Genomic DNA, 22,817 nt, shown 5'->3' on the forward strand with positions numbered 1-22,817 from the left:
AAAACTATCAAAGGGGAAACCCAGTAGGCCTACTCAATGGCATGTTTTAATATATACATGCATGGCACAGCACTTTACTGACAAATGTGTCTGAGCTCTATCGCCAATTGGTATAAGGACTGTGGAAAACTAAATGAACTTCTAAGGGCCCTAGCTTCTTTATTTGTAAAATGTGAGCCTAGAGTAAGATGCATTTCAATTCTTACATATACAAGCACACACACACCTCTATGACTCTGCACATACTACAAATCCAAAGGCATGACTCTGTTAAATGAAAATAAGCAAGGGAAGTGTTGCAATATTTTAATAAGTGAGTTAAGTGTAATGAAATGAAATCAACATATAGCTAAAGAGGACAAAAGCTGACTAAATTTTGGGGCTATATGTCAAATATTTATATACACAGATTACCAGATAACCGTATATTACATTCTTAGGATATGTATATATAAAGTATTAGTTAAAAATGTAACAACCTTTCAAAAACAAAACATGGGAAATTACATCAGGAAGCTTCAATTCTAATTGGCTCTTCAATTATGCTCTACAATATTCTATACTTATCAATTATTTGGGTTTTGGATTTATTCACTACAAAATTATGAAACTAAGTAACCTTCAATTCTTAAATTCTACATATTACTTGCCATAATTTCTTTTATCAAGACAACTTAGATATAGCAATGGGTAGTGTATGAAGCTTAGGTTGGGCATCAGTCAATATTTAACATGGTATATTCATATTACACGTGAAGACTTATTGAACACTTTCCCTTTAGAATTTTTAAATCAGAAATACTCAAATGTAAGAAGTTGTCCAGAAATAAATTAGTTGTACTCGACGGTGACATTACTTTCTAAGGAACAACTACCACCTGGACTTTTCACAGTATTCTATGCTTTGTTCATTTTCATGCTTACCTACAAGAAAAAAAAATCAAAACTTTTTACACCCTTTTTAATTATGTATTCAAGTTAGAAAAAGGAGGCTGTCAAAAAATTACCTCTAATTTCTATGAAATTAGATAAAGATTTTTTCATTATTTAAACAAATATATCAACAAAACCAATAAGCTAAACAACTTAGATATAAAACATCAAAAGTTTCAGAGGCCATATTTAACTTAACTTTCTTAATTACTCCTCCTTACCTGATGAAGAACTTCCAGGGTAACAGGGTAAAAGAGGTTTTCAATAATTATTCGAAGCACAGGGCTCTGCCCAGGTAGGACTGTGCCTTCATTGGAAGGACCTCCAGAAAGGGCCAGGCTTCCTGATTGGACGGCACTGACAGCCTGCAGTGCAGCTTGGGCTCGCTATAGAACAACCCAAAATGAGAACTTTTGATTATACAGATGCATTATATGAATCCTAAAATTTAGTTGACATAAAACAATATGAAGCAATATAGTTAAGTAAAACAAGATTTATCTACTCTGTCTGGAGATACATATCCTAAATTTGTAATCAGTCAACAGTCAAATACCTCCCTGCATACCACAATGACACAGTATTTTTAAAAGGTGCTTAAATTTACTTAAGAATAAAAAAACACATGGAGAAAAGGAGAAAATTTGGATATAATTTTTATTTCCTAATTTTTAAAAGACAATGGGGGAAGAAATATGAAAGCAACATTAAAGACTACGGCATGGGATGTTTACACCCAAGCAAGGGTACTCAAGACAAACTTCTAAATATTCTCCACTAAAAGAAACCAAGGCACTCTAAAAGAATAGCTGATTCCAGAACTGGGGCCCAGAACTCACAAGAAGAGTATAAAATATTTTTGTTTTGGGGCAGGGGGAGGGAGCATTGATCAGAATGCAAGGAAATGTTCAAAGAATGATAGGGATATTCCAAAAGGACATAGAAACCAGCTTGAAGGGGCCTGCACTGGCCAAACCTAGGACAATCTGTGCATCAAAATAATAACAACTGTTAAAAACAGAAAATCCATCAAATAACATAGGAAACCTTTAGTCCATACTGATATAAATTAACAGCTGATAAGAACAGTATATTTACATAGTCTTAAAGTACCTGCCCACAAAATAGTACTCTTCCCCCTTGTAAGTAACAACTTTATAGTGGAGAAGGCGGGCAAACACCACTCTAATCAAGTGATCAAAGAGCCATCATTACTAACACAACAAATGGAAATTTTATAATGCAATGAAAAGAGCATTACTTCTGTGATGTTCTGTCAAAGACAGATACTCTGAACTGAATCACAAGGAAACATCAGACAAACTCAAACTGAGGGACATTATTGAAAATAAATTGTCTATAATTTTCAACAGTGTCAAGGTTATGAAAGGCCCTAAAGGAGACTAAAAAGACATTACAATTAAATGGAAATGTGATTCTAACTGAATCCTTTTGCTATAAACAAACATTATTGGGTCAACTGGCAAAACATAAATGGGGTATGAGGAATGGAGGGAACTTATGTATCAATGTTAACTTCCTGATGTTGACTGTTGTATTCTGGTTGATAGAAGAATGTCCTTGTTTGTAGGAAATGCAGACTAAAAATACTGGACAGGAAAGAAGGACCAGAGTGGCAACTTATTCTCAAAAGACTCAAGTCAAAACTCCTTTGTACTATAATGGAAACTTTTTTCTAAGTTTGTGATTGTCTCAAAATTTAAAGCAACTATTATTACTTTGGGGCCACAGAGCGAGATGCTGTCTCAAAAAAAAAAAAGTGTGTCTGATGCTAAAAATTATGAAGGAGCAGAATTCCTATTATGGGAAATAATTTTAAAATGTTTGGGTAACAAACTCTCTGGAATAGTTAAATTAATAAAGGAAATAATAGCAGTAGTATGATCAGGAAAACAAATTTAATGTGGGATAAGGAGAAATGTATACTTCATGTAAAATTTAAAAATGCCTGGAAAATGTAAAGAAGATATTTCTCAGATTGAGAAGATGAAAATTAACATACAATAAAAATGCACAGATGTTAAGTTTGATTGTTTTTTAGAGAAAATCCTTCTATGGTCATCTCATGGCAGATTTATAAACTTTCATCCACAAGGTCAAGAAAAGCTGCATACAGTAATGACTTCTATTAACACGACCATTTCTCAAACGCTGTATCTCAGAATATGACCTAAATTTTACAGTTGTGATTTTAGTTTAAATAAAGGAAACAAAACACTTAATATTCACCTGACCTTCTGGCAAGTACAATCATAAACTGGAAAAGTAAAGTGCATATTTTGGGATAGCTTGCTATTCAGAGGACAAAAAGGAATGAAACACTCATCTATCAGCTTTCTGGGAATGTCAGAATAAAAAGACACTACAGTACTTTAAAAATATCAAACAGGTATCTGCAAGTTGGACGTTAGGTTTGATGTAGGACTTTGAATTTTAAAAAGATTATTGTATTTTATCAAATATCAATGCATAAAAGTTGTACAAAAGCAACAAGATGGAAAAAGTATTGGGAAGAAATGAAGGCTATCTCAGAATAAACTAGGTCATTTAGGCTGGCTTTGGTTGCCAAGCAACTGGGATTTCTCACTGTTTCTCTTTGGAATAATCCAATCTTTAAGATTTATTAAATTGTTTTTTCCCTTCAAGGTTTATAGTAACATATTTAGGAATCACACTAATGAGAAAACTGCAGGATTTACATGAAGGAAAATTAAAAACTCTACTGAAAGACATAAAAAGAAAACAAACAAAATATAACTTCCTCCTTAACAGAATGAAAGTAATATAATTAATGTGCATAATTAATTATCTCAAATTAACTTACAACATCAACCCAATTCCAAGTGTGTTTTTTGGGGGACAGGAGTTACAAAAATAATTCCAAAATTTATCTGAAGAAATATGCAAGATATATTAATCAGTTAATTTCTGAAAAAAGAGTAAGAAATAAGGTCTTGCTCTGCAATATATTAAGTCTTAGGAGCCGGGCACAGTGGCTCACACCCATAATCCTAGCACTTTGGGAGACAGAGGCGGGTGGATCACCTGACGGTCAGGAGTTCCAGACCAGCCTGGCCACCATGGAAAAACCCTGTCTCTACTAAAAATACAAAAATTAGCTGGGCATGGTGGCGGACACCTATACTCCCAGCTACTCGTGAGACTAAGCCAGGAGAATCGCTTGAACCCGGCGGGTGGGGGGTGGGGGATGGGAGCAGAGGTTGCAGTGAGCCGAGATGGCGCCACTTCACTCCATCCTGGGCAAAGAGCAAAATTCTGTCTCCAAAAACAAACAAAAAACAACAACAACAAAAAATTAAGCCTTAGGGCACAGACGCGAAAATGGAATCCAAGCTTTTGGAATTCAAAAGGTAGTAAAGGTTAAACATGGAATGCATAGCATGTGAGCAGCACACACATGAGGGTAGAACAAGACATGCAAGCAGAACGTATAAGCATGTTAGACAAGACTGCACATGAGTGTGTGTACATATGATCAGCAGGCATAGAGCGTGCATAGAAAACTAATATATGACAAAGGACAAGTTTCACATTAGTAGATAATAAATCAGTTATTCAAAAATAATGCAGGAGAAACTGGTCTCCTGGAGTAAAAAAAAGACTGAACCCTTACCCTCATTCCTACATCCAAAAAATTCCTAATAGAAATAAGAACAACTACAACATAAAAGTATTAGAAGAAAACATATGTAAACTGTTTTTTTAGTCTTGGTGTACTAGATCTTTCTGAGCATGGTACTGGAGTCAGAAAAGATTGTATTAAGACATCCTAAGAGATTTGACCATATATTAAAAAATTCATAGACTGAAGGTAGAATGGTAGTTGCCAGAGGTGGGAGGGAGGAAGGAATAGGGAGTTACTGTATAATGGATAGAGTGTTTCAGTTTGAGGTAATGGGAAATGGCATCTAGAGACTAAGTGTGGTGGTGACTATACAACAATGTGAATGTACTTAATGCCATTAAACTGTACATTTAAAAATGGCTGAAATGGTAAATTTTATGTCACATATATTTTATTACAATAAAAAATGGGGAAGATGGCACTAACAGAAATCAGTATAAGTATTTTACAAATTATCAAAGTAAAACGTAAGATATAATTACTTATCTATCTATTAACGAAGACTGGAATGCCATTTGCTCATCCATTATATTGGTGGCACTCTAAGCACATAATCTCTACAGAAAGCAATCATGCAACATACACCAAAATTTAAAATATGTACATGCTGTGTCCCAGCAATTTCATACATATACATTGGAATGGATTGGAATATGCTGTGTTGGAATATACACTGGAAACAACTTCAGTGTATATCAAAAAGAAATTGGACGAATTATAATTCTCCTATAAAAGGGAGTATTATAGTCATTAAAAGCTGATGAGGTAATGCTATATTTGTTGTAATAAACCCATGTCCATAACATTACACAAAAACAGATTTCAAAACATTTTGTGTAAAATTAGATATACAGACACCTGAATACACACCGAATATTACCACTAGTTATTAGTTATCTCTGGGTAACTGGATTGGTTTTCGTTCTTTTCTCTTTTACTTTTCTTGCTTGAATGGTGTACCAAAAGCATGTATCCTATGTACAACTTGTAATGACAATTTTTCATTTTAAAAAGTCTATTCTATTCATCTAATATTGTATTTATTGTAAGCTTATATCGTTTATTATATGCCATTAATATTGCCTAAAATAAGTTAAGGATTACATGCAGTAAATGTTGCTGTTTCAAACAATGTGGAAAACTAATCTCACCAGCTAACATTACACTGCCTTTCAACACAAAATCAGAGAGCTGGAGGAGTTCTTCGCCTAGAACAAGAATACAGAGGCCATACATGCCCTTAAAATCATAATTTTAAAAAAACTCACCTTCTTTTTTTTTTTTTTTTGAGACGGAGTCTCGCTCTGTCGCCCAGACTGGAATACAGTGGCACGGTCTCGGCTCACTGTAAGCTCCGCCTCGCGGGTTCACGCCATTCCCCTGCCTCAGCCTCCTGAGTAGCTGGGACTACAGACGCCCGCCACCACACCCGGCTAATTTTTTTTGTATTTTTAGTACAGACGAGGTTTCACTGTATTAGCCAGGATGGTCTCAATCTCCTGACCTCATGATCCACCCGCCTCGGCCTCCCAAACTGCGCCCGGCCAAAAACCACTTTCTTAAAATGTATTTACTTTGTGTATAAAGATTTTCTGTCCTTAAGTAACTTCAAATTATTATACTATTTTTAACCACTTAAAAATCAACATGGAAAGACACAAAAGACTCAATGTGCTACATCAAAATAACAGAAAAATGGGTAAGAAATGTTGCTATGCTACATTTCACATTCATCTTGAGAAGTCAAAAATCATTTAATAAACAATTCTAAAAAGTTTTTATTAAGGTGTTAAGTTCCGTTACTTAATTCACTCAACTTCTCAATGCTTTTGTTAGAGTCTGTAAAAAGATGATTGAAATGAATGATTAAGTTCCTTTCAGATCTGAGATTTTAAGATATATATAACAATAAATATTTTTTCTCCTTTTTTACTGTGAAAACAGTTTCAAGAGAAAAAAATGAACTTCTAATCTATTTCTAAATGGCACTGCTTTCTTATTCTTAAGAATTGGGGGAAGAATTTACATATACAATTATGACTAGTAAAGTATCCTAAAATGAATAAAAGCACATAATTTTTCTTCATCTGTAAAGTATGTAAGTTATCATACCATGTGTTCCCATACCTATTTTTAAAAGCACCTTTAATACTTACAGCTTGATTAGGTAGATTGTCAGTCTTAAGTTCTCTGTGATTGGAATACTGAATATAAACAGGCTGGCTTCGAAGGTGAGGAGTAATAGGAGTGTAATAATTCACCATAGTAACAGCAGCTTCCTCAGAAGCCATTTCTAAGAAAGCCTGCAATAAACACAAGAAGGTAAAGTGAAAGCTCATCTTTTTGAAAGATAGTTAAGAGATATTTTGCTATTCTAGCTTGCTCTAAACCCATGCATTCTCAAGTAAAATGACATTACCCCCAAGGGGAGGAAAAAAAAACCAACAAAAAAAACCTTTGCTTCAAAATATCATGGATGTTAATTAGAAACATCTAAAAAGTTGGGTTCACTGAAGAACTTGAGAAGCCAGGCATGGCGGTTCACAACTGTAATTCCAGCTACTTTGGGAAGACAAGGTGGGAGGACTGCTTGAGCCTAGGAGTTCAACAGCAGCCTGTGCAACACAGTAAGAACTCATCTCTACAAAAAATTTTAAAAATTAGCTGGGCATGGTGACACATGGCTGTGGTCCCAGCTACTTGGGGTGGGGGGGTGAGGGAGGGGCTGAGTAGGAGGACTGCTCAAGCCTGGGAGGTTGAGAGTGCAGTGATCTATGTTTGCATGACTGCACTGCAGAGTAGGTAACAGAGTGACACATTGTCTCAAAAAAAAAAAAAAAAAAGATTTAACTGCCAGTTGATTAAGGAATTTTATGCAGTTTTTGGTCTTCCTTTTATTTCTGTTTCTTTTAAAATCTAGAAATAATTAAAAAGATGAAAATAAATGTGTACATCACCATTGTAAACAGATGCTTTCAGCAGCTGTGATTTAAGTTTATCATTAAAAACAGTGAGGCTAAGGCGGGGCATGGTGGCTCAGGCCTGTAATCCCAGCACTTTGGGAGGCTGAGGCAGGTGGATCACCTGAGGTCAGGAGTTGAAGGCCAGCCTGGCCAACACAATGAAACCCTGTCTCTACTAAAACTATAAAAATTAGCCGGGAATGATTGTCAGGTGCCTGTAATCCCAGCTACTCGGGAGGCTATGGCAGGAGAGTCACTTGAACCCAGGAGACGGAGGTTGCAGTGAGCCGAGATCGCGCCATTGCACTCCAGCCTGGGTGACTGAGAGAAACTCTGTCTAAAAAAAAAAAATTGATGCTAAAAGGCTACAATACATAAACAGATACTAAATTTAATGGGGGCAATTAGGGGGTAAAAAGGCTAAAAACCGTCTTTAGGGGAGGCGAAAGAAAAAACAGAGGAAAAAACATTGAGAAACACTGCTTTAATAATACTCAGAGTCTTAAACAGAGATGGGGCAAAATGGTTTGTTCTCCTTTAAAAATAACCATTTATGAATAAAATTAATAGAGCATTCACTTTTTTTCAGTAGGAGTTTTATTATCTCATACTTTACCAACATATGTGATAGCAAGAAATGAGAACTAGCATGATATGGTAGAAAGCGAACTTGATTAAAATCTATGCCTGGCTATGACACCTTACTCATTAACACCTCTGAGCCTTAGTTTCCTCATCTAAAACATGAAGCACTGCCTAACAGGATCTTTAAGTCTCTTTGTAGCTCTAACATGAGATTATTTTTATTTGAGATCATTTTTAATTCCTGTTAGTTGGACTGTATGGGATTTTTCGGAATGAAACTACTAAACTCAGCCTCTGAAAAGCATCCTTGTAAAATGGTGATCAATACTCTGGTTTTTCTTCAGATGGTATAAATCTTTCGCCTTCTACTCATATGATGGTGCACACTTTAGATTTGCCTTGTTAAGTATTTCTAGGAAGAAACAAGAAAAAAACCAAGAACCACATAAAACCAGTTAATTAAGTGGCAATTTTCCAATTCCAAATCTTTTTTTTTTTTTTTTTTTTTTTTTAGAGACACAATCTCACTCTCTGTCGCCCAGGCTTGAGTGCAATGGCGTCATCTCGGCTCACTATACCCTCCGCCTCCTGGGTTCAAATGATTCTCCTGCTTCAGCCTCACAAGTGGCTGGGATTACAAGCACATGATACCACGCCCCAGGCTAATCTTTGGGTTTATAGTAGAGACAGGGAGTTGCCACGCAGGCTGGTCTCGAACTCCCGACCTCAAGCGATCCACCCAGTCGGCCTCCCAGAATGCTGGGATTACAGGCATCACCAAATCCTTCTCCGTACTCAAAGTTTCAAATGCTTCCAATTAACACCCATGTTACATTTTGAAAAAAGGTTACATATAAATATGTAAAGGTATTTCCTGTATTTTACATGTTTATATACATACACACACGTGCACACACGTATCAACATGGTATCTACATCTTCATGTCACATTTACTTGTATGCATGGAATCACACTAAACTAGCCAGAAAAGAGTGCTGTTTGGGGAATATCAAGTTTTACTTTAAATAATTCTACGCTTTTGAATTTTTTTCAATAAACGTATGAAGCATTTTTAATTTTTTAAAGGTTTCCCAACGTAAGAATCATGATTCTTAAGCATTCCTTAAAAAGGCATCTGAAATTCCAGTCTAAAATAATGGGAAACCATGGGTGCAGCATTGACAGCATTATCTTAAGGTACCAAGAATTCTCCCCATTCCACACCCTCTCTCTATCCCTCAACCCTCAAAAAACATTGTGAAGAAAATTTTTCAGTGATCTCCTTACCATATTACCCACCACTACCACCAACTGCCTCCAACTCAGACTCTCATGGCTTTAGCATTCCTAGGGCTTAGGTTCCTTTTTTTGTATTTGTTTGTTTTTTGAGTAGGAGTCTTGCTCTGTAGCCCAGGCTGGAGTGCAGTGGTGCGATCTCGACTCACTGCATCCTCCACCTCCTGGGTTCAAGCAATCCTCGGCTCACTGCAACCTCAGCCTCCCGAGTAGCTGGGATTACAGGTGCACACCACCACACCCGGCTAATTTTTGTATTTTTAGTAGAGAAGAGGTTTCACCATGTTGGCCAGGCTGGTCTTGAACTCCTGACCTCAAGTGATCCGCCCACCTCGGCCTCCCACAGTGCTGGGATTACAGGCATGAGCCACCACGCTCAGCTTTAGGTTCCTTTTTAAGTACTGAGGCATTCATTAAAACACAGACATGCACATATATGTCATATTTAATTCTGAGGCACAGTCTGAGTATCCCTTATCCAAAATGCTTAGGAACAGAAGTGTTTTAGATTTCAGATTTTGAAATATTTAATATTTGCCTTAGATATTTACTAGCTGAGCATCCCTAATTCAAAAGTCTGGAATCCAAAATGCTCCAGTGAGCATTTCCTTTGATGGTTATGACGCTCAAAAAGTTTCAGATTTTAGAGCACCTCATTTTCAGATTAGGGATATTCAACCTTTATCATAAAATAAGGCCAGGCGTAGTGGCTCATGCCTATGATCCCAATACTTTGGGAGGCCGCGACGGGCAGATCACTTGAGGTTAGGAGTTTGAGACCAGCCTAGCCAATGTGGTGTAACCCCTTCTCTACCAAAAACACACACAAAAAATTAGCCAGGTGTGGTGGCAGGTGCCTGTAATCCTAGGTTCTCAAGAGGCTGAGGCAGCAGAATCACTTGAACCTGGGAGGCAGAAGTTGCAGTGAGGTCAAGATCACACCAGTGAACTCCAGTGTACTCTAGCCTGGGCAACAGAGCGAGACTCTGTCTCAAAAAAAAAAAAAGAAACAAGAAAAAGAAAATAGTTTATAATCTTCAAATACAGAATATTTTTTTAAAAAATAAGGGACAGAGGATCAATTATTCAAATTATGGAAATCTGAGAACTTCCTACACTGAGTCAATATTGATTTAAGTCATTCAAGTGACTTGCTATCTGTAGTCACTGTACTAACAGTAGATACCTGAAGAATGACTCAGGAAAAGTTGAGCTGGCAAAAGCCCCTGGACATTTACATTTTATAGTATACATAGTTTCCTCTTAACAGGAATAAGATACTTATAAAGCTTTAAGGTGGTAGATGTTGTCTCCCATCTCACTCTTTTTATTTCTTTTTTTTTTTTTTTTTTTTTGAGACAGAGTCTCACTACACTGGACTGCAGTGGCGCGATCTCAGCTCACTGCAACATCCACTTCCTGGGCTCAAGCAATCCTCCCATCTCAGCCTCCCAAGTAGCTGGCACTACAGGTGGGTGCCGCCACACTTAGCTAATTTTTTACAATTTTTGTAGCAACAAGGTCTCACTATACTGCCCAGGCTGGTCTTGAACTCCTAAACTCAAGTAATCCTCCTGCCTCAGCCTCCCAAAGTGGTGGGATTACAGGCATGATCCACTGTGCCCAGCCTTTGTCGCCCTATTTTAATGATTAGTTATAAACTATAGACATTAACCGTTCTGAGTCCTCAAAATACTGGTAAGAACATCTCAAATTTAAAACGCAGGAACCACTCCTGATCCAAATCAACACAAATTTCTAGTTAGACAATCCAATTCTTTTCTTACTACAAAATAACATATTTATTTATTCATCCATCCATCCATCTATCCATCCATCCATTTTTTTAACAGATAGGAGTCTTGATATGTTGTCTGGGCTGAAATGCAGTGGCTATTCACAGGCACGATCCCACTACTGATTAGCAAAGGAGTTTTGACCTGCTCTGGTTCTGGCCTGGGCCGGTTCACCCCTCCTTATGCAGCCTGGACCATACTGATGCCAAACTTAGTGTGGATACCAGATCGGCTTAGTACACTACAGCCCAGAATGCCCAGACTCAAGCAATCCTTGAGGCAAGTGCCACCATGCCCAGGCACAAGAGCATTTAATTAGCAAGCACACATCAACCATTTCAACTTATGTATAAAACATTTACAATTTATAAAATATGCATTTGTTAACAACAAAATTTACTGAACACAGGAAATGGCAAGTATCTCTAAATCAAACTATTTCTTTGTTTATAGTTACCTTACTTGTCAAATGTTTCCACATAAAGTCTAGAAAAGCCATATTAACTGGACAGATGTTAAACATGATATGTTATGTAACTGTACCAACCAAATTTAACAACTGAACAAATGAAATGCTACAAATGAACTACCAATGCTCTATGAAACAGTGATGTTAGTTAGCCATGTGACAGTGGATGAAACATCACAAATCAACCCACAATAAACAAATAAAACTCCCCAAATAAATAAAAATTGCACGATCTTAAAAGAGCAAAACTGACTTCAAGTCATTTATACTATTTAAAAGGCAAAAATGTCCGTGATGTACTTTGAAGCCATCATCCACTTGTGTCAGTAATATATTTTTTCTAATTTTTCTAAGACAGCAGGATAAAAATGATCAAGGTAGGAAAAACAGCTATGGCAACTAGCTTGTTTCTGTTTTCGAATCATCTTTCAACAAACAATTTGTAAACAATAATATTCACTGTATGACCATATTTCTGTAAACTCCTTTCTAAATGTTAAGAATATACTCAATTTCTAACATCAGTCACATAAAGGAAAAACTAAACAATATATTTGGAATATGATTCTTGTCACAGGAGTTTCTTTAAGTATATAGAACCTAAAATTTCATGTGCTAAAATAATTGTTTCCACATAGAGTCCAGTAATTATTTACATTTTATTTAAGTATCTAGTCAAAAAGTCCAATTTTCATAGTACAGAGTGGAGAGACAGCCAAAAGTCACTATCCAGAGGAAGGCTGGTAAAAATAATCCCCATTTGGCCCCCGACACTCCACCCTCCAAATGCCCTGAGAAAAGTTATCACTCAACGAGTGGATCTAGTGACTCAAATCGGAATCTCCTGCTCAAGTGTACTTACTAAAAAGATATTTTCTAAACAGGATTTGTGATCAAAACACAAGCAATTAACATAACACTTAAGGTTAGCTTACCAATAAAAATAAACCCAGAATCAGCAGCAGAGACAAAGAAAATTATGATGTTGCCTGCTCAGCCTTTCACAGGCAATTAGCCATTAGACATGGCCATGTGGTCTCTGTTCAAATCATGCAAACCATACTATTCTCAGCAGTAGCAATTGTGTTAAAATAACCATCTAACTGGCAGGGATGCACTGTCTCCAAAGGATTTAAGACAAATGTGGAAATACAACAAGGGCCAAATATTAAGGCATGGTACTTAACTTCTCCAGATCTTAGTAACCTCATGTGAATTAAAGAGGATATTAAATAAGTGATTTACTAAATATAGGGAACTCAGACATCATCATCCAACCTCTTTCATGCCCGATGCTTACTAATCTATTTATTTATAAATGTATTTACCATGTGTTTCTTAAACCTATTATTTATCAAAAGCAGATGAAACACAGTAATACATCACAATGTACTACAAAATACCTAGGGCCTAGATTTGTTGTCCTGTTCTTTACAGTAATAAACAGTATAAAAGATTTTTAGGACAGCCAAACACTTGCAAAGAACTAAAGAATTCATTCCAGTGGGGTCTGAGTTGGAACGAGGGGACATACAATTATTAAAATCAACATGACAAGTATTAGATTTTTGTCATGGTCACCACAGAAACAAATTTCCTTATTCATCTTAAGAATAACCTGTTACCTTCTCAAATGAAGACTCTTTACAGTCTCTTCTGGATTATGAAAGAACCCACATATTAATTCTATACCTAAAATAAACTGTTAGACTTTTTGAGAGGACATTATTTTGGACTAGCCTCCTGCACTACACCCCAGCAGACCAGTCCAAATTAAAATGGAGTCACTCACGCAAAGCAAAGCAGGTAAATCCCCAAACAAACCAGTTTTTCCTGAAAACAGGAGATTTGCAGCAACCAATCAGAAAGAGCGTGGCCTATCTGAATCAGCACAATAAGTTCCTACTGCTTTGACACTTATGAGAAAAGTAAAATGCAATAACCCAATGTTAACAAATTCACTTTTTAAACAATTGTCACTTCCTTGTTCCCACCTTATAAGAACCAACTGTTCTGTCTTGCCCAGTGGAACATTCATTCTATTTTAAAGAATGAGGTGTTGCTTGGTTCTACAATCACAAATAGAAGCCAATCAAATCACGTTTAAATGTGTTGTGATTTTGTCTTTTGACAACAATATACTTTTTATTTTTTTTGGTGAGACGGAGATTTACTCTTGTTGCACAGGCTGGAGTGCAATGGCACGATCTCGGCTCACTGCATCCTCTGTCTCCCAGGTTCAAGCGATTCTCCTGCCTCAGCCTCCCAAGTAGCTGGGATTATAGGCATTGGACACCACACCCGGCTAATTTTGTATTTTTAGTAGAGACGGGGTTTCACCATGTTGCCCAGGCTGATCTCGAACTCCTGACCTCAGGTGATCCGCCCGCCTCGGTCTCCCAAAGTGCTGGGATTACAGGCGTGAGCCACTGCACCCGGCCGACAATACTATACATTTTTATCTAGATTTTTGAAAACTTAACTGTTCTTTAATTTGCCAAATGAGGTATAATTTATATCCTATCAGCGTTTTCTGCTAATCACAGGACATTTGATAAACCACTGTGTAATACAAAATATAAATAAAATTAAAAACAAATTAACTAAAAAAATATAAAATTTGTGTCTTAAGAAGAAAAAACATAAGTCAATGGATAAGAGAAATCCTGTTTCCTGTGTTACTACTGTTTGTTGCTTCCTGTTACACCCCCACAAAAAATCTACTTTTAAAACTAACTTATGTTCATAGTATGAAATTTAAAAAATACAGAAAAGAAATAAAAATTATCAGTAATACTAACATCTGGAGATAATCACTCTTTGTCAATCTTTAAATATTACATACCTGGCTTTTTCCTTTCAACATCAAAAGATTAGTTACTTTGCCAAATGGTAGACCTAATGATATGATCTCTGCTTCGGTGACATCACATGGAATTTTTCGAAGATGGAGAACACGGGAAGGCGAACAGGGAGGTCTATCTCGTTTAAATTTCTTGCTGTCATTCCCATTAGCTAAAAAACATAAGATTCTTTTTTAAATTACTGCAACTAATTTGGGTTGACATACTACATTAATCATATTGTCACATTTAATCCTAAATGAGTTTTGGGTTTTGAACTTCAGGGAAACGTGGGGCTGATGGGGGTAGGTGGAAAAGGACAGTAGAAAACAAAACCAACTACCTTTTAATAAATAGGTGCTTTTGGTTTTTCACTGTGGGTATTAAATTTTTTAAAACTGAAGTCTGATTTTTAACTTCAAGGAAAAGTATAAGGGTAAATGAATTACATTATTTCAAAAACCTCTAAATACTCAACTTTTTCTTATGAATAGAGAACACTATTTATGATGTCTTTAATGTATTTTAAGGACATTTTTCTAATTTATTCTATTGCTAAATAAATAAAATTTCAGGAAAGACTATGATAAAAATCTGGTATTTATCACATCCTAAGGAGATATGGATTTGAGTTGTATATTTATTAAAATAAAGTTTATTTCTTAGGTGTTACTAGTCTTTATTTTTTAGAAGCTAAATTGTGGTTTCCTATGATAATCTTATTCCTTATTATATAACAATAATTCTTAACATTAAGTACCACCTTGCTGAAAATGCAAATTTCCAACCCCACCCAGACCTACTGAAGCAGAAGCTCCAGGAGTGGAACCCAATGACCTGCTTTAACAAGCTCTCCAGGAGATTCTATTTACCCTGAAGTTGGAGAATTACTGCTGTAAAGTAAAAAAATTCATTATCTAAGCTAAATTTATTTAAATCCTGTTGTTTCAATACTGAGAATAACTAGAATTGACAAGCCTGTAAGGAACACTTAAGTTTATGCAAGTAAGATTCAGAAGGGTTTTTCTTCCAGAAATAGAACCAAAAGACTAAACACAAATTACTTAAAAGCTAAAAGTTTCATTGCAATGTTGTTTGATCACTAAATACCCTATTTGCCACTACTTGGAGAAAAACATAATCTTTCCAAATGCCTAAAAATATAATTTCTCTAAACACTAATGAAACTTTACAATCAAATGTCTGTAACCCTAAACAAATTTCATGAGGACCAAATAAAAATTAATATAGCTGTATTTCGTATCCATCCATATCTGTGGCACAGAACTCAACTTGTTTACAACTAGATAGGTTGACTTAATACCCAAACTAGCACTTGCTCCCAAATTCTCTATGTTCATGAATGCAAGCAGCATCCTCCCAAGACCTAAATGACTAACAATACCTAGAGGCCCATACAGGTCTGTGTACCTTTATATAGCAAATGCCTATGTCAGATTATGGAAAATAATTGGCACACAAATGTTTATCGGATTAATTAATCTGGAAGGCAAGAGATTCCATCTCCTCCTCTCCCTTATCAATCACCAAGAAATACTAATTCTCCCTCCAAAATGACTACTGATTATATTCTTTCATTTCCACTCTCAAAGTCACCAACCTCACCCTGATCTTGCTCCCACTTCAGCTCTCCTTTACTCTAATTTCACTCTCCCTGCTTCCCATATTCTGGGGATCCAGTATCATATCAACGTTAACTAAAACAGTGTATCAGGCCCGGCACAGTGATTCACGCCTGTAATCCCAGCACTTTGGGAGGCTGAGGTGGGCTGATCACCTGCAGTCAGGAGTTCGAGACCAGCCTGGGCAACAGGGCAAGACCCCACCTCTACCAAAAAAAAAAAAAAAAATACAAAAAAAAAAACCCCACAAAAATTAGCAGGATGTGCTGGCGTATGCCTGTAATCCAGCTACTTGCGAGGCTGAGGCAGGAGAGTCACTTGAACCCAGGAGAAGGAGGCTGCAGTGAGCTGAGATTGCACCACTTGCACTCCCTGTCTCAAATTTGAGACCCTGTCTCAAAATAACGTAACATAACATAACATAATGTATATCATGTCATTATTCTGCTCCAAAAAGCTAAACAGGCACCAAATACCTAAACAGGCACCGAATACCTAAAATGTCATTTCACTTCTAACTTTCAAACTGTTTTCACTTACACTGCCTCATTTGAGTCTCATAAATACCCAAACTAAAGTGTAAAGGTAATTTCTTTTTTTAAACCCAAAAATTTCAAAGTGTCTTACTACTCCTAGAAAAAGGTAAGTAACTTGACACTGACAATGTAAATTTACAAAGGCTTACATGGATTGAGAATAACAAATGATAACACTGTCACTAGAGTAAAACAACAAACATCAGAGTCCTGGACGGGGGCGAGAGTTGAACAGGGAATGTCTTTTTGGCACCCTCCCTGCGGGCATAGAGAGCTAAACAATACCACCACCACCGTGGCCTTGCTCAACCAGCATAAGGAGTTACAGGACTGGAGAAAAGGACTGGAGAAACTTTCTAAAGGCATGAAGCTCCTATCAGTTTACCCAGAATATTCCAACAGGAATGAAAGAACACTAAGAAAGCTGTTTCTTTAACAGAGGTATTCTATGTTTGAGAAAATGTGAATACCGAACAAGTTACCTGAGCTCCCATTCGTGTTGCACTATCAAATAAAGACCTAAGATGACAAACTTTTACCAAGAAATGTGCAATTATAAATCACCATTTTAGGGTGTTAATTGTTCTGTATTATAAAATACCTGGGCTATGTTAAGAGTGCAGAGCTATGAAATCAGATATCCTGTTCTGAGCAAGTTATTTAACGTTACTAAGCCTCAGATTCTACTCGTGTAAAATGGGTATAACAAGAATATTTTGAAATTTTAATTTGTTCTTCTCAATATATTTTAAATGCTCAGCACAACATCTAGTACACTGTAATCAATAATACGTCTAGCGTTTCTTAAGAACAACTGTTTTACTTAGAAATTATGTTCTATTTTTTCCCAATCAAAATGGTAATTGTAAATGACAGTGATTTTTTACACTTGATGTCCTTATTTGCCATAATTTAAGAATTTGCCCCAAATTAACTGAACATATTATTACTATATGAAATCTCAAAATCTAAGAATGACTCATTTAGGTTACTGGGAAAGGGTTATATGTAAAGATTTGATAAATAATCTGAAGATGAAGAATGTATACCATTATAAGCAATTGTACGGCCATGATTTAAAAGCCAATAGGAAACAAGGAAATTCAAATGTATTGGACACATAAATTTAAATAATTATTTTCTGTACAAAAGGACAGACTACAGTTTCCAAAAATCTTAATATAAAAATAAGCATTCAAAATACTTTGCTTGTATAAATCGTGTTGTATTTTACTAAACTATATATTAAAAACTACAAAATGCCCAGTACATATTAGTCACGCTTCCAAAGAGCTATGTGGAAGAGGGTTTTTAAAAATTCATAATATTCCCACCTCAAAACTAGAAGAATCTGTCAGGAAAATTACTTGCGAAACATGGATTCATTTTTTAAAAATCAACTTTATGAGGGTTTACTTTAGATAGAATAAGACATCCACCCACATTTTAAATGCAGGGTTTGATGAGTTTTGACAAATACAATCCAAATTACCACCACAAAAATCAAGACATCCCAAAAAGTTCCCTAGTATCTCTTTGCAGTTAGTCCTCCCTACCAAACCCCCAACCCCCACCCTGGGCAATCTGAACCCTACAGATTACTACAGCTTTATCACCATTGTTGAAATGAGGTACCTATTTGGGGAGAATTCACATCTTAACATTTTTTTGAGTCATCTAAACCATAAACATCATGACATTTCTGCATTTGTTTAGATCTTTTTAAATTTCTCTCAGTAAAGTTCTGTAGTTTTCAGTGTAATGGTCTCACACACATTTTGACACCTTTATCCCTAAGTACTTCATAATTTTTAATGGACCAGTAACACTTTAAATTTTTTGTCATAATTAATAATTGATAATATACAGAAATACAACTGACTTTGATATCTTGATCTTATATCCTACAGCCTTGCTAAAGTCTTTAGTGTTTCTACATACACAGTTTTCTTACTCTCAAATTTATATGCCATTTATTTATTTATTATTTATTTATTTATAGATGGAGTCTTGCTCTGTCACCCAGGCTGGAGTGCAGTGATGCAATTGGCTCACTGCAAACCCCGCCTCCCAGGTTCAAGCAATTCTCCTGCCTCAGCCTCCCTAGCTGGGATTATAGGTGCACACCACCACGCCCAGCTAATTTTTGTATTTTCAGTAGACACGGGGTTTCACCAAGTTGGCCAGGCTGGTCTCGAACTCCTGACCTCAGGTAATGTGCCCACCTTGGCCTTCCAAAGTGCTGGGATTACAGGCATGAGCCACCATATGCCTGGGCTGCTGTTTATTTATTTTATTTTTTTTTTACAGCTTTACTGAACTATCCAGGATTTTCTGTCTGCAAAATGTTGAATAGAATCAATAAGACTGGGCATCCTTGCCTCGTTCTTGATATTAGGGGAAAAGCATTATCTTACACTATCAAATATAATAATGCTAGCTGTAGTTTCATACCTTTATCAGGTTGAAAATGTTCTCTTCTATTCCTAGTTGGCTAACAATTTTGTTTACCACAAAAGGAGCTGAATTCTTTCAAATGCCTTCTCCAGATCTCTTAAGGTGAGCAGATTTTATTTTGTATTCTGTTACACTGATTTTCAAATGTAAGCACTTTGTAGAAACCCTACTTGGTCATGACACATGTACCATGATTTTTTTCCTCACTCTTCATACGTGTGTGTATATGTATATGTGTGTGTGTGTATATATATATAAAATGAATGTGATTTTTTTTTAGAGATCACTAGTTTGTTATAAGAGAGATATGATAATTATTTACATAATGAAATATTTCAGAACTTCATTATTTCAGAAATAATGAAAGAATTATTTCCATGATGAAAGATTTCAGTGGGATGGGCAGGTTCATGTTGATGCCATTTCAATGACGATTTATTTCAGTCTACATACTTTCCAAGAATGTCTAAATAAGAAAAAATCCTTGTTGCTGGGCACAGTGGCAAGTATCTGTAGTCTCAGCTACTCAGGAGACTGACGTGGGAAGATCACTTGAGGAAGAGTTTGAGACCAGCCTGGGCAACACAGCAAGACCCTGTTCTCTAATGAAAATTATTAATACATAATCTCTATCATTTAGAATTACTTTAGTGCCTCCATATTTTGGGAGTACAACTTTATCTCCAACTTTCATGCTAACTGGTTGAATCTCTCCATTCTTTCCTTCAGAGCCCAATGCAACAGCTACCAACTATTGCTTACAATACTTTTCCTTGAGATTTTTCTGTAAGCACAATGCCTATGGTTTTAGTTCTACTCTTTTCAACCAATACTCAAACAGAAGAAACTTACTAAATGCTTGTCCTGCCATGACTTCCACCGCTGCGGCTTGTACTCTGCTCTCACACTGCTACCACAAGGAAAAACCCCTGACTTTAATTTAATACCTTGCTAAACATTTTTATGTCAATATTCATGAAGGATATTAATCTGCAGTTTTCTTTTCCTGCAGCAGCATAATACTGGCCTCATAAAAAAAAGTGGAAAGTGTTCCCACCTCCTTTATATTCTGTACAGTCTGTGTAGGATTGGTATTATTTATTCCTTATATGTCTGATAGACTTCATCAATAAAGCCATATGGGACTGTAGTTTTCAATAACTAATTTGATTTTTTAAACAGCTATATGGCTATCTGAGTTTTCTATTCCTTTTGTATCAGTTTGGGAATTTGTGTCTTTCAAAGAATTTGTCCACTCCATCTAAAGTGTCAAATTTATTAGCTTAAAATTTCATAATATTCACTGAATCTACTTAGTCAGCTAAGGCTATCACACAAAATACCACAGATTGGGTGGCTTAAACAAGAAAAATTTATGGAGGTTACAAGCCAAGATCAAGCCTTTCTGGTGAGGGGTCTTCCTGTCTTACAAACAGCTGCCTATTTGCTGGCTGACTTTTCACGGTGTCCTCACACAGCAAGGAGAGAGGACGTGCAAGCAAGCTCTCTAGTGTCTCTAAGGACTCTAATCCCCTCATGAGGGCCCCACCCACCTTCATCATGTAATCTAAACATTATTTCCCAAAGGTCCCAGCTCTAAATACCATCACATAGCGAGTTAGGGCTTCAATATACCAATTCTAGGAGGATACAAACATTAAGTCAATAATAATATCCTTTTAATGACTGTACAATCATTCTTGATACTGGCAATTTGTGTCTTTAAGTCTACTTAGAGGTATTATTACTAATTTTATTTATCACATAAACAACTACTGGTTTCATTAATTTTTCTCTACTGTTTTCTTTCTGTCACTGACTTTTGCTTTCATCTTTAATATTTCCTCTTTTCTATCTACTTGTAGGGTTTAACATGTTCTTTTTATTCTAGTTATAGCTGGAAGCCTAGATGATTCACTTTAGACATTTTTTCTTTTCTAATATAAACATTTAAAACTACATATTTCCTTCTAAGAACAACTCTAGCGGAACTCCACAAATTTCATTAAGTTACGGTTTCATTTTATTTCTGTTCAAAGTAGCTTTGAATATCTCTTATGACAACTTCTTTGATCAATGGGTTAAGTTTTTTTGTTGTTTTTTTTTTTACTATTTCGGAAATTTTTCCCCCAAATATTTGAAGATCTTGCTTTGATTTCTAATAGAATTCTAATGAAGTCAGATAATTTTTATGATTTTAATCACTGTTTAAAGGACTAAACTTATTTTAGGACCCGGATACAGCCTGCCTATCTTGGTGATATGGTTTGGCTGTGTCCCCAACCAAATCTCATCTAGAATTGTAATCCCATAATCCTGATGTGTCGAGGCAGGGACCTGGTGGGAGGTGACTGGATCATGGGGGTGGTTTCCCCCATGCTGTTTTTGTGATAGTGAGGGACTTCTCACAAGATCTGATGGTTGTATAAGTGTTTGAGAGTTTCTCATTCACACTTACTCTAACCTGCCACGAAGAGACTTGCCTGCTTCCCCTTCTGCCATAATTGTAAATTTCCTGAGGCCTCGCCTGCCATGTGAAACTATGAGTCAATTAAATCTCTTTTCTTTATAAATTATCCAGTCTCAGCAGTTCTTTATAGCAATGTGAGAACAGACTAATACAGTAAATTGGTACTGGTAGAGTGGGATACTGCTATAAAGATACCTGAAAATGTGGAAGTGACTTTGGAACTGGGTAATGGGCAGAGGTTGGAACAGTTTGAAGGGCTCAGAAGACAGGAAGATGTGGGAAACTTTGGAACTTCCTAGAGACTTGTTGAATACTTTTGACCAAAATGCTGATAGTGATATGGACAATGAAGTCCAGGCTGAGGTAGTCTCAGATAGAGATAAGGAACTCACTGGGAACTGGAACCAAGGACAATCTTGCAATGCTTTAGCAAAGAGACTGGCAGCATTTTGCCCCATGCTAGAGATCTGTGGAACTCTGAACTCAAGAGAGATGATTTAGGGTATCTGGCAGAAGAAATTTCTAAATAGCAAAGTGTTCAATAGGTGACAGAGCATAAAGGTTTGGAAAATTCACAGCCTGACCATGTGGTAGGAAAGAAAAATCCATTTTCTGGGGAGAAATTCAAGCTGGCTGCAGAAATTTGCGTAAGTAACCAGTAGTCAAATGTTAATTGCCAAGACAATATGGAAAATGTCTCCAGGGCATGTCAGAGATCTTCATACCATCCCCTCCCATCACAGGCCTGGAGGCCTAGGAGGAAACAACGGTTTCACAGGCTGGCCTGGGCCCTGCTGCTCTGTGCAGCCTTGCAACTTGGTGCCCTGCATCCCAGCTGCTCTAGCTCCAGGAGTGGCTAAAAGGGGCCAAGGTACAGCTCACCAGTTGCTTCAGAGGATGCAAGCCCCAAGCCTTGATAGCTTCCACATGGGGTTGGGTCTGCAGGTGAGCAGAAGACAAGAGTTGAACTTGGGGAACCTCCACCTAGATTTCAGAGGATGTATGGAAATACCTGGATGTCCAGGCAGAATTCTGCTGCAGGGGTGGAGCCCTCATAGAGAAGCTCTACTACGGCAGTGCAGAAGGGAAATGTGGGGTTGGAGCCCACACATACTGTCCCTGCTGAGGCACTGCGCCTAGTGGGGCTGTGAGAAGAGC

At 36.6% G+C, this 22,817-nt stretch overlaps 1 protein-coding gene across 9 annotated transcripts in view; it reads right to left on the bottom strand.

Annotated features, from left to right (window-relative positions):
• PTBP3 (polypyrimidine tract binding protein 3) overlaps positions 1–22,817 on the bottom strand; it is a 114,905-nt gene that overhangs the window by 42,600 nt on the left and 49,488 nt on the right. For 7 of the 9 annotated variants that reach the window (XM_009244749.4, XM_002820104.6, XM_054520453.2 and 4 more), the window contains exons 3-5: positions 14,556–14,725; positions 6,757–6,903; positions 1,155–1,319 (exon numbers count right to left, since the gene is read on the bottom strand). In XM_009244749.4, the coding sequence (XP_009243024.3) occupies positions 1,155–1,319; positions 6,757–6,903; positions 14,556–14,725 (482 nt within the window). The remainder of the gene's footprint in view (positions 1–1,154; positions 1,320–6,756; positions 6,904–14,555; positions 14,726–22,817) is intronic. The other 2 variants (XM_063714365.1, XM_009244752.4) reach the window with 1 other exon arrangement.

This window comes from Pongo abelii, chromosome 13 (genome assembly GCF_028885655.2).
Source record: "Pongo abelii isolate AG06213 chromosome 13, NHGRI_mPonAbe1-v2.0_pri, whole genome shotgun sequence".
Taxonomy (NCBI): Eukaryota; Metazoa; Chordata; class Mammalia; order Primates; family Hominidae; genus Pongo; species Pongo abelii.